The 11331-nt window shown below is 42.6% G+C and overlaps 1 protein-coding gene across 3 annotated transcripts; it reads left to right on the forward strand.

The window, feature by feature from the left end:
- The first annotated feature begins 1470 nt into the window (after positions 1-1470).
- RPP40 (ribonuclease P/MRP 40kDa subunit) lies at positions 1471-10680 on the forward strand. Of its 3 annotated transcripts, XM_012646995.1 has the most exons (8): positions 1471-1640; positions 3248-3392; positions 4606-4674; positions 5301-5396; positions 6125-6250; positions 8564-8762; positions 8885-9019; positions 10451-10680. In XM_012646995.1, the coding sequence occupies exons 1-8, from the start codon at positions 1518-1520 to the stop codon at positions 10647-10649; spliced, it is 1092 nt and encodes a 363-aa protein (XP_012502449.1). In that variant the 5' UTR covers positions 1471-1517; the 3' UTR covers positions 10650-10680. The 3 variants fall into 3 exon arrangements, with proteins under 3 accessions (XP_012502449.1, XP_012502451.1, XP_012502450.1); XM_012646997.1 differs by lacking the exon at positions 6125-6250; XM_012646996.1 differs by lacking the exon at positions 4606-4674.
- The last annotated feature ends 651 nt before the right edge of the window (positions 10681-11331 follow it).

Below are 11331 nucleotides of genomic sequence, written 5' to 3' on the forward strand. Positions count from 1 at the left end.
GTTTTTTTCTTGGAAAAAGTCTGACATTTCAGTCATAGATTACTTATAGTTATTAATGACAGATGGCTTTCCAGCTTTGTCTTAGTTTTACAATTTTAACTACTTACCTTGCAAATTACCTAACTTCATTTCTTCCAAATCTTACAGTAAAACTGATGCTCCAGGAAGATGTATCACCAGAATTCTGCTGTTTTACATCCTCCCTGTGCAGAATTGGGGCTGTATATTCTCCAGTTTGAGAAGCAAGTTGTAATGCAGTTAATCAGGAAAACTAAATGGAGAAATGACTTAAGAGAATTATCACTGTAACCCCCCAAAGCAACAAATTATTAAAAGCGGTTCTGGGCCAGGCACAGTGGCTCATGTCTGTAATTCCAGCACTTTACGAGGCTAAAGCAGGAGGATCACTTGAGGCCAGGAGCTCAAGACCAGCCTGGGCAACACAGCGAGACCCCTGTCTACAAAAAAATTTAAAAATTAGCCAGGTGTGTTGGCATGAGCCTAGAGTCCCAGCTAATGAGGAGGCTGAGGCAGGATGATCACTGGAGCTCAGGAATTTGAGGCTGCAGTGAGCTATGATCAAGCCACTGTACTCAGCCTGGCTGAAAGAGTGAAACCCTATCTCTAAAAAATAAATAAATTAATTAATTTTTAAAAATTTAAAAGTATTAATAGTTCTGAAGGAGTATATAAAAAGAGATATTAAAAGTGGTTTCATCTGATTTCTCACGAGAGGGTTTAAGAAAAGAAAAAAAGGGAAAAAAAGTGGTTTCAAAGGAGTCCCATTATAGGGCAGAAATGCAGAAATTGTGTACTACCTTCCCTCACAGACTTAACATTTTTGGGAAGGACCAACGTGAACTTTTGGTTCTGTCAGCCCACGTTAATTAACTATGGCCACGGGGTCCCCAAGAAGATAACCAAGTCCTGTGAACCAGACTACGTGAGGAGTCAGAGAAGCAGCTTAGGAGTTTACCTAACTGTGCAGCTGCAGTTCGTGACTGCACAGTGCGGGAATCGGGCCTTTCCACTGTGGTGTTTGCTGCTTTTTGTAAGAGTGGCAGAAAGCAGTCCCTCGGAGCGGCCTGAGGCATGGGCCAGCCGGCCAGACCGGAGGTCCGAGGGGCGCTCTGTGGCGAGCTGCAAGTCGGGGGTCCCACGGAGGATCTACGGCAGCTCCAAGGGTTGGAGGGGATGGAGGAAACGTGGCTTTGAAAAGGCCAGTGCCAGGTTCCAGGAACTGGGTATTTCCATTGAGGCAGTGATTTTACCGTTGCAGACACCCCTCAGAGAGCTTCTGCATAGTTTCCCAAAAAGTATAAAGAAACCCTCTAGAAACCGAACACCACTATCCGGACTCCACCGGCAGGAACAGGCGGATAAGAGCGCGGTGGGCCGCACTGCGCATGCCTGCGGGAGGGAGGAGGCGGGGCAATAAGGGGCGGGGCGAGGCGAAGAAAAGGGGGGGGGGGGCGCGCGCGGCTCACAGAGGCCCGGGTGCCAGGAATCAGGAAAGCATGGCCACGCTTCGCCGGCTTCGAGAGACGCCGCGGCACTTACTGGTTTGCGAGAAATCCAACTTCGGACACGACAAGTCGCGCCACCGGCATCTCGTGGAGACGCACTATCATAATTACAGGGTGAGTCCGGCCGTCCGGGTCCTTCCGGGCCGCGCTCGGTTACGGGTGGCGGGACCGCCTACGGCACGCAGAGGGACGGGACCGGACCCTCGCTGGGCATGCTGGGAGCTGTAGTCTGGTAGCCGCCCCAAGCCAGGGCTTGAAGGGCTTCAGGACTACAACTCCCAGGATGCCCCGGGCGCGGGGCGGTGCGCAGCCCTGAAAGGGGCGGCTTTCCAAAACTCTCTGGGCTACTTATTCCAGTCTAGTCCCCACTCCACGAGGAGTGCCTGGGAGGGATGTGAGGGGCAGGGCCTGGACCCGGGAGTTAGGAGGGTGGTACAGCTGCGACGTGCATCCTGGGGCGGCCACGTGCCCCTCGTTTTTGCCCAAAACCTAGACGGGTCTCGCGCCTTGTCTGCACCACCGCCTCCCTCCCCAGCTTGATTGCCTCTCCCACCTGCACACCTGTGGATCTTTCCAGAGCACCGGGCCTAGTCCTGGCGCAGGAAGCTGCCTGCTTTTCTAAACTGATTATGTGAACTGCTTTTATGTCTGAGGAACTTAATAAAAACAAACTTAAGGCCGGACACCGTGCCTCACAGCTGTAATCCTAGCATTTTGGGAGGCTGAGGCGGGATGATCGTTTGAGTTGGAATTGGAGTTAGAGACCAGCCTGAGCAAGAGGGAGACCCCCCCCCCCGCCCGTCTCTACCAAAAACAGAAAAATTAGCGTGTGGTGGGCACGCGCCTGTGGTCCCAGCTACTCTGGAGGCTAAGGCAGGAGGATCTCTTGATCCCAGGAGTTTGAGGTTGTCGTGAGCTATGATGACGCCACTGCACTCCAGCCCGGGTGACAGAGCAAGAGCCTGTCTCAAAAAAGAAAACAAACTTAAGATGAGAGATTTAAGCATTTTACACTTTAAATTGATTGGCCTAATAACTCAGGCCTAACTGGGCAGTGTCTCAGAGACATAAGGGGTGACCTTATCCATCAGGAATGGACTGGTGTTCCAGCTTTGGGAGAGCGTCTTTCACGACATGCAGCACTTGGGCAACATTTGAAGCCTGTCAGGTTTTAACATCTCTGTTTTGGATGGAAAGCTGATCACAGACAGCAGTCAGAGATGTACACCCTAACTTGCCTGGTCTTTTCTGTCTCGAAAATGGAAACATCCTGGAGCATCTTTGCTTACATATAGTCGCTTAACGATCATATCTGTAAATTCCTTTTGCCTTCATTCCGGGGTAGTACCAGGGTAAACAAATCAAGGGATATTCAATTATACTATATTTCCTTGAAAATAGAGGAAAAGGACATAAAATAGACAGTATTGCTCATTTGAAAAAGGTAAAATGCAAGCAAGACTTTCACAGTTTTTCTGCTCAGTCTCTTTCCTGTACTGTGTGTTCAAATGCAGGGATGAAAAACTTGAATTGTCAAATTTCTCTTTGCTTGAGATTGGTAAATTATAAAAGAACCTAAGAGTTTTGTTGCCTATGTTTATATGTTCCAGTAAGACCTGTGCAGAAATAGTTAGCAATTTTCATGATCTTACTTCATTCTTAAAAACCTGGGTGTTAATCTCATAAAAGTAAGACCTTGTTTGTGTTACACGTTCCAATAGGTTTCATTTCTCATTCCTGAATGTGGGATACTATCAAAAGAACTGAAAAACCTGGTCATGGAAATTGGACCCTATTACTTTGTGAAGAATTTACCTCTTCATGAATTAATTTCACAGGAATTCATCAATACCTTTGTAAAGAAAGGTAAGAAAAACTGTAACCTCTGTGAACAGAGGCCAGGTGAGGAAAGGTAGGGAGACCACATCACAATACTAAGGTTCTTCCTTTGCTTTAAACAAGGTCCGTGGGGCTGTCCGTATGGTCAAGTGCACACGTGCATCCCTCTGCCTGTCCCTCAGCGTTTGCATCCTACTCTTTAGGTGGTGGTTTCTGATTATAGTTGTCCACAAATGTTGGATGGGGATGTTGTATTAGTAACATGAGGGTATCCATCATCTTAAAACAAGGATTAATGGAGAAGAAAGTCTTGTGATCTGTGTTCAGAGGCACTGCTGTCAGGTGTGGGGCTGTAGACACTGTGCTCTCAGCAGTCCCCACAGCGGACAGCGGCTGTCTCAGAAGGTTGCATCCGCAGCTGCTGTTCACAGAGCTAGGTGTTCATTGGGGTTCGATGTCTTCTCCTAAGGTTTTGTGGCCCTCATCCTCCTCGGCTCACCCCATTCCCAGCCACATCTGCTGGGTTGACTGGTTGGTTCTACTTGTTTCCTGGGAGCCATTTGTTCGAAACTGTATTTCAGAGTGTCTTTAGCAATTCCACCCTCGCTGTGTAAGTCTGTGCAGCGGCCTCACGCTTATATTGTGGTAGTTCATCCTCTCCATTGGAGCTGCGAAGAATTCTGGTCATTTGTAGCACCTCTCATTCTGAAGCCTGATGCTACTCAGTTAATAACATGAACACTTCCTGTAGCAGGCATTTTAAAATATTTTACCGAATTTAACCCTGGCAGCAACTCTATGAAGCAGGCCTGCGATCTCCATTTAACAGGTGAGGAAACTGAAGCTCAGAGAGGTGGAGAAGCTTTTGAATCTTAACCTGGAACTCTGCCTCTAAGGTGTATACACTTCCCTGGTATTCTACTTTGTGCCTCTCTGCCAGTTTCCCCAAGGGTATATGTTCCATTCGGAGTCCACTTTCTGCTTGATGATAGTAAATTTGTACAAATCGCTGTTTTGCCAAGGGTCTCCTTGGCAGGGGAGGGAACTAGCTGGAGCTTGGCCTTCTGTGTGCTCCAGCTTACCCTTGGCAGGTGTTAGGTTTATTGAGTGAGCTGGAGCAGTGGTAGATCCTGACTGTTAATTACCTGAAAGATTTGTTATCATGTGAAAATAATCCACTAACATTTTGCAGGTATGATTTCTTCTTTGTTTTAATTTCTCCTCTGGACTTTTCCTACAGGTTCTTGCTGTGCACTAACGTACAATACAAATATTGATGAAGATAATACTGTTGCCCTGCTACCAAATGGTAAACATTCATTTTTTCTTTCTTTAACTATAAAAGAAATCCATACTGTAAAAAAAGTCAAATCATACAGATCTATATAGAGGAAAACAAAGGTCTCTCCTTTTACTCCCTTCTCTCCAAACCCACTCTCCTTAGACGAAACTATTGTTAACGGTTTAATGTTTATTCTTCCATGTTTCCTATAAATTTATAAATTCAAAAATTGTTCTTTTTTGCAAAAATTATAATACACTACCCTGTTTCTCAATGCACCTTTATTCACCAAGCTTCGTATCATAGATATCTTTTCGTATTAGTTCATATAGTTCTAACTTAATGTTTTTAATGTCTTGAAGATAGTCAAAAGAATGGGTATTCCACAATTTATTTTTTCTTTAATAGAAATTTAGATTATTTCTGGTTTCGCTATTATAAATAATATTCTTGTACATATAATGTATAAATAATATCCTTATTAACATGATAAAATTATATATGTATAAATGATATTCTTACATTATAAATAAGATCCTTGTATGCAGTTTATTACACTGATACCTAACTGCTCACTTTGGCTTGCTTTCTTTTAGTGAGAGAACGTAAGTCATATTTTTGTATCTCTTTGATGGGAATTATTTGATTTATAGGGAAATTAATTTTATCACTGGATAAAGACACTTATGAAGAAAGTGGACTTCAAGGTCATCCATCTCGGTATTCTGGCAGAAAAATTATGAAATTTAGTAAGTACTATGTGTGTTCCACCAGTTTCCAGCAAGTCTGTAATCTTCCTGTAGCAATTTCAATGTAAATGGCATGAATTGCCTCTGAGCTCTTTGTTCAGAAAAATATGGCTTTTTTTATTTGTAAAACTTCTGACTCAAGGAGCTTCATAGAGGATAAGATGATGCCGGTAAATCTATTTGTCTTCATCAGTAGATTGCATTTTATAAAGATCATAGAATTGGATTGGTCCATTAGCTATATGTTTTGGGTCAAAAATTGAAAGTAATAAACCCAAGATAGGGGTCTAGAATTTGTTCTTAATAAAGAGTTTCCTTTGATTTCCTCACGTCTTTATGATTACCGTTAGAAACTCACCCATGAGTGAAGAGATGTTCTGCTGACAGTGTCTGGCTTGAACATCAGTCGTTAAAGCTGCCAAATCCATAAGTAGATGAAAGTTGACCTCCCAAGGTCCTCTGCCCTTGGCCTTTGACCTAGGAAATATGTGAATTTAAAATGTCTCTCGTTATTAGCTCTCAATGCTAGAAATGCCCACTAAAGGGATATTTTTGATTTGGTAAACCAAAGGGAGTGCAGGAAGAATAAAATAATTTCACTATCCATAAAATTTCCGAAAATCCCAATTTTTAAAAATAACATTTTCTCCACAGTGCAAGCTGTATATATATGAATTAAATATATATCCCTTTTTAAAATATATATTCCATTTTATATTCCTTTAAAGTTGTTTCCATTGATTTGATGGATTTATCCTTTAACCTGGATTCTAAGAAGTATGAAAGAATATCTTGGTCCTTCAAAGAAAAGAAGCCATTGAAATTTGATTTTCTTTTGGCTTGGCATCATACAGGTATGAAGAATAAATTATGTAATGATACAGTGATTTTGAAACCTAATTGTTAATTTAACAGGAGTAATGGAGGATCAAATGGTGATTTATCCCGATGGTCATGGGATATTATATACGTTAGTGTGTAATTATTATTAAGGAAGCTGCTCCATCTGTTTTGACATCTCTGACAGCCGTGGTTCAGGATTATCTAGGCGTGCAGGCCATCTGCCTCAGTCTCCGTGGACCGTATGTAGATCCAGAGATCTTGAGAGTGGCTTCAGACCAGCTCACTTTTATCTGTTTCTCCCCTTCTGTCCAGCATACCTCAAACAGCCTTGGCTGTAATATTTTAAAATAGCACCAGTTATACTTACATACACAATCTGCTTATTCATTATCACAGGGTAATAACTAAGGCATACCATTAAATGTCAGGTTAAATTTGTTTTAACTTTTAATTCATTAGAACACTAAATGTAGTTCAAAGTTTGATGTTCACCAAACATGGTAATCTGCCTACGACTGCTATGTGTGTCGCTCCTTTTAGAAGTATATCTTTGGCCCATCATGAGATTGTATGAATCAAATCATCAGGAATTATGGTAGTATAGTACTCTCCTCTGGAGGGTAGAGAAGCACAGTAGTCCATTTTAGAAATATGCCCATCTGTCTGCTTGTGGAAAGTTTCTAGTCACTGTGTTCCAGGTTGCTTCTATGAGTCCTAGGTCTGGACTTTGCACCTTGCCTTCTATGTATGGTAAATAGAAAAGAAGACAGAACTATTGAAGTTTCAGTCACATGAAGTCTTCTATGAGGACCATCCACTGGGTTCTGGATAGCTCTCTGTTCCTAAGGTTCCTAATTACTTCAAGGGTTTGTCAGGAACTTTGAAAGGTCTGAGATATTCCCCTACTTGCAGGCTAACAAGGTGGCCTACCACAATGTCGTGGATGCCGGCAGAAGACACGTGACTTCTGGGTCAGAGACAAAGGACTTAATTGCTCACAATAGGAGTAGTCAGAGTATATTAGGGTTTTCCTGAGAGACAGGACCAATAGGAGAGATGGATGGAAGGGGATTTATTGGGGGATTGGATCATGCAATTATGGAGGCTGAGAAGTCCCACAATAGGCTGTCTTCAAGCTTGAGACCCAAGGATGCCATTAGCATGGCTCAGTCCAAGTCTGAAGGGCTGAGAATTGGGAGAGAAGGTGGTGTAACTCTCAGTCTGAGTCCAAAGGCCTGAGAACCCCGGGGACCACTGGTGCATATCCTGGAGTGCAAAGGCAAGAACCTGGAGTTCTGATGTCCAATGGCAGGAGGAGAAGGGCATCCCACCTCCAGGAGAGAGTGAATTCGCCTTTCCTCTGCCTTTTTGTTCTGTCTGAGCCCCCAGCCAACTGAATGGTGCCCACCCACATTGAGGGCAGATCTTCCCCACTCAGTCCACAGACTCATGCCAATTTCCTCCAGAAACACCCTCCCAGACACACCCAGAAATATTACTTTACCAGCCATTATTAATGGATACAAGCATACTGTGTATCGCTTAATCCAGTCCACTTGACACTTAACCATCACACAGAGTATCAGCATTTGTACCAGTTCACCAAGTCTCATTTCCCATGGAGTGACACAAAGTGATGATGAAAATTGGGGCCAGGTGATGCTGGCACATGCAGTCGTTACTTACAGCAGAGGAACCTGGAGCTTAAGGAACTAGAATCTTTCATAATGGGCGGTAAGCCTGCTGATCTCTGCCCCAGAGAGAGGGAGGGAGACGTTATACTATTATATTGGACAGTAGGCAGGCTGTCCCCTTGTCCTGGAGTAGGGCACTATTTTATCTTCCAAGGCTATTGGCTATACAAACATCCCTGAAAAGATTCACTGGGTTTTACTAGGTTTTCAAAGGCAAACTTGAATGAGATTCTGTCATATCATCATTCAGTTCCTCTTCTGTTTCTTTTGATGGAGATTATGCAAATGTGCTCCTTTCTCTGTAGAGTTCTTTAATGTTATTCATACATCAGGAATGCTTCTGATTTTATATATTAAGTTGAAATTTTCTTATTAGAGCAAATGATGAAACTAGTATGGGTCTGACCTGAAAGTATTGTACTTTTCCAGGAAAAGTGTGAAAGAGGATGAGTTCTTACAGAACTTGGGCACAGGAGCTGAAAACAGCTTTAAATGGTTTCAGTTTGAATACAGCTTTGTACTGCTTCCACTTTACCCAATCCTGTCTGCTTCCAAATGGGAACGGGTAGGTTCCGGGATTCACTGAACTTGTTTATGATATTCAAATGGCTTTACATGGTGTGTTTTAAGGTATAGAAGAATCAGCGATGATGTCATACTTTGCCAATTACCAAATTCAAGAGCATCAGCCAAAAGTATCAGTGAGCACGCTGAGAGATCTCCAGTGCCCGGTGCTGCGGGGCGGTGAGCTCGGGGGCACGCCGGAGGTGTCCTGCAGCGCGCTGGAGCTCTTCGACTGGCTTGGTGCTGTCTTCGCTAACGCCACCCTGTGGGTATCTCAACTCCCCGGATCTTGTAGGGCTCTGGTTTGCTGTTTGGCTTTAATACTCGTTTAATATTTGGAAGTGATCATGTGATGGATATAAATGTGTTTTTTTTCTTTTGTGACAGAAATAATGAGCCTAATAATTTCATATCAACCTATTGCTGTCCTCAGCCAAGCACAGTGGTGGCCAAAGCTTATTTGTGCACAATCACTGGTTTCATCCTTCCAGAGAAGATACTTCTCCTCCTGGAACAGCTCTGGTGAGAACCCTTTTTGCTGTTTACATCCCTTTTTGCCATTTAACCAGCAAAACATTACCTTCTTAAACGGCATATCTGTCCTCACTGATAGGAAAATTCTATTGCCAAGTACTTGTCCTTATGGAAAGAAAAAGAGCAGAGCTTAAATGTGCTCCTTGAAAACAAGTTGCTCATTTTCCCTCTTCTGCTCCCCAGGACCATTTTGTGCAATTTAAGCTATAATATCACTTAAAAACACAGCAATACTCTCTGGAACAAATTACGATCCGTTTTAAGTAATTGAACTTCTGCAAAATATTTCATTTTGAAATGGGTAGGGGGTAAGTTGACCATCTTTGAATCCAAATCTTATCTAAGATATCTTCCAGCTCTAAAATTCTGTGAATCACTGGGCATTAATAATATGCCAAGAATTACATAGAATAGCAGGATTTTTTTCATTTGGGAGGTACTATGTAAATAAAATATATTATTTAATACTTTGTGTCTAATGTAAAGAAACTCAAATCCTATATTGAAAAGACTGTAAGTTGAGCATAATCCTATTTAGTAAAGCATGTCTTCTTTTTCTTTTCTTTCTTTTTTTTTTTTTTTAATTAATTTTTTTTTTTTTTTTGAGACAAAGTCTCACTCTGTTGCCCGGGCTAGAGTGCCGTGGCGTCAGCCTAGTTCACAGCAACCTCAAACTTCTGGGCTGAAGTGATCCTCCTGCCTCAGCCTCCCGGGTAGCTGGGATTACAGGCACGCACCACCGTGCCCAGCTAATTTTTTCTATTTTTAGTTGTTTGGCTAATTTCTTTCTATTTATAGTAGAGACAGGGTCTCGCTCTTGCTCAGGCTGGTCTCAAACTCCTGAGCTCAAGCGATCCTCCCGCCTCAGCCTCCCAGAGTGCTAGGATTACAGGCGTGAGCCACCGCACCCGGCCAGCATGTCTTCTTAATCTTCCCTCCTGAAATGTCAGATTTAAGTCTTGAAGGTTTTCCTTTTTAAGCCCAACATCCTTTTTCACATTTATTAGTTTAGTACTTTGATTTTCCTCAGTAAGATGGCTGGATTTCAACAGTCTGGTGAATCATCCTGCAGCATTTCGGTTTACTGAGATTCTGAGAGTGGCACTCGTAATAAGAGGGCAACTGTTCTTATGTACTTTGTGGGTTTTTTTGTTTTGGGTTATTTTAATCTTAAATGACCTTCCAGAATAAGGGTGGGAACAGCTGAAGTTTGTTTTGTGCGTTGTATATTAGTTAACTTTTATAGAATTTCCAACATGGCATCAGGAATTTAATCTGTATTTCCTAATTGTTATCAATTAAAGCTAAGATCTAAGCTTCATTAGAACATCAGAAATATCACTTATTCTGAATAAATTTTTTTAAAAATGTAGACATTCCTAACTCTCCCCGTTTGTTAAGAATTATCTTGTTTTTCAGTCACTACTTTGATGAACCGAAGTTAGCTCCGTGGGTTACATTGTCGGTTCAAGGCTTCGCAGACAGCCCTGTTTCATGGAGAGAAAATGAACATGGTTTTCGAAAAGGAGGGGAACATTTATACAACTTTGTGATTTTTAATAACCAGGACTATTGGCTTCAGATGGCTGTTGGGGCAAATGATGACTGTCCACCATAAAAAATACAAAATTTAAAATCATTTTTGTTTATGTTTGTGCTCATTTTCAGATTTCTTGATGGTAAAGGGCTGTGTGTCCACTCAGGCTTATGTGATGATGACGTTTTTCAGATCAGCATCTGTTAGCGTTCTACTCTGGACTTGGGGTCTGTCTCTGATGGCAGCTGAGACTATTGTCCAGTGAATAGCTCGTAGTTGATTTCTCTCTGTCAGTATAGCACAGGTGTAGCTTACTACGTGGTAGAGTAGGTCTGAAGGGCCAGGACCAGGGGTGTTAAGAGCATTGGGTGAGATGTGTGCTATTACTCATTACAACTTTTTCAGATAATAGAAAGAAATCTTCATATCATCTTTACCAGGGCCAGTCTCTGTCGTGCTATTCATGTATTGCCTCATTAAATTTAATCCCCCTTATTTAAGTACTAAACATACCTTATATTGTGTTTGGTGACTCTAACATCTTAATTTTCACAACTCAAGGTGGGGGACGAGGCAGCAGAAGGGCAGACAAATCTTAGGGCCTACCTAAGATCAGAGGCTAATAGGAGACCTCATGATGTGGGACTCCGAAAGGATAGACTTGTGTAAGGGTGAACTGGGAATAAACCTGTTCGCTTCACCCATCCTTCCCAACCCCCGTAGACCCTGGAACACAAGGAAGATTGCCTGTCCTGAGGAAAAG

This window comes from Propithecus coquereli, unplaced genomic scaffold (genome assembly GCF_000956105.1).
Source record: "Propithecus coquereli isolate 6110/MARCELLA unplaced genomic scaffold, Pcoq_1.0 Scaffold253, whole genome shotgun sequence".
NCBI lineage: Eukaryota > Metazoa > Chordata > Mammalia > Primates > Indriidae > Propithecus > Propithecus coquereli.

Excerpts from the sequence above, each read along its gene's own strand:
- RPP40 (XM_012646995.1), top strand. The coding sequence starts at position 1,518 with ATGGCCACGCTTCGCCGGCTTCGAGAGACGCCGCGGCACTTACTGGTT. Across the intron at positions 1,641-3,247 it reads CGCACTATCATAATTACAGG|GTTTCATTTCTCATTCCTGA; the intron begins GTGAGTCCGGCC and ends ACGTTCCAATAG. Across the intron at positions 4,675-5,300 it reads TGTTGCCCTGCTACCAAATG|GGAAATTAATTTTATCACTG; the intron begins GTAAACATTCAT and ends TTTGATTTATAG.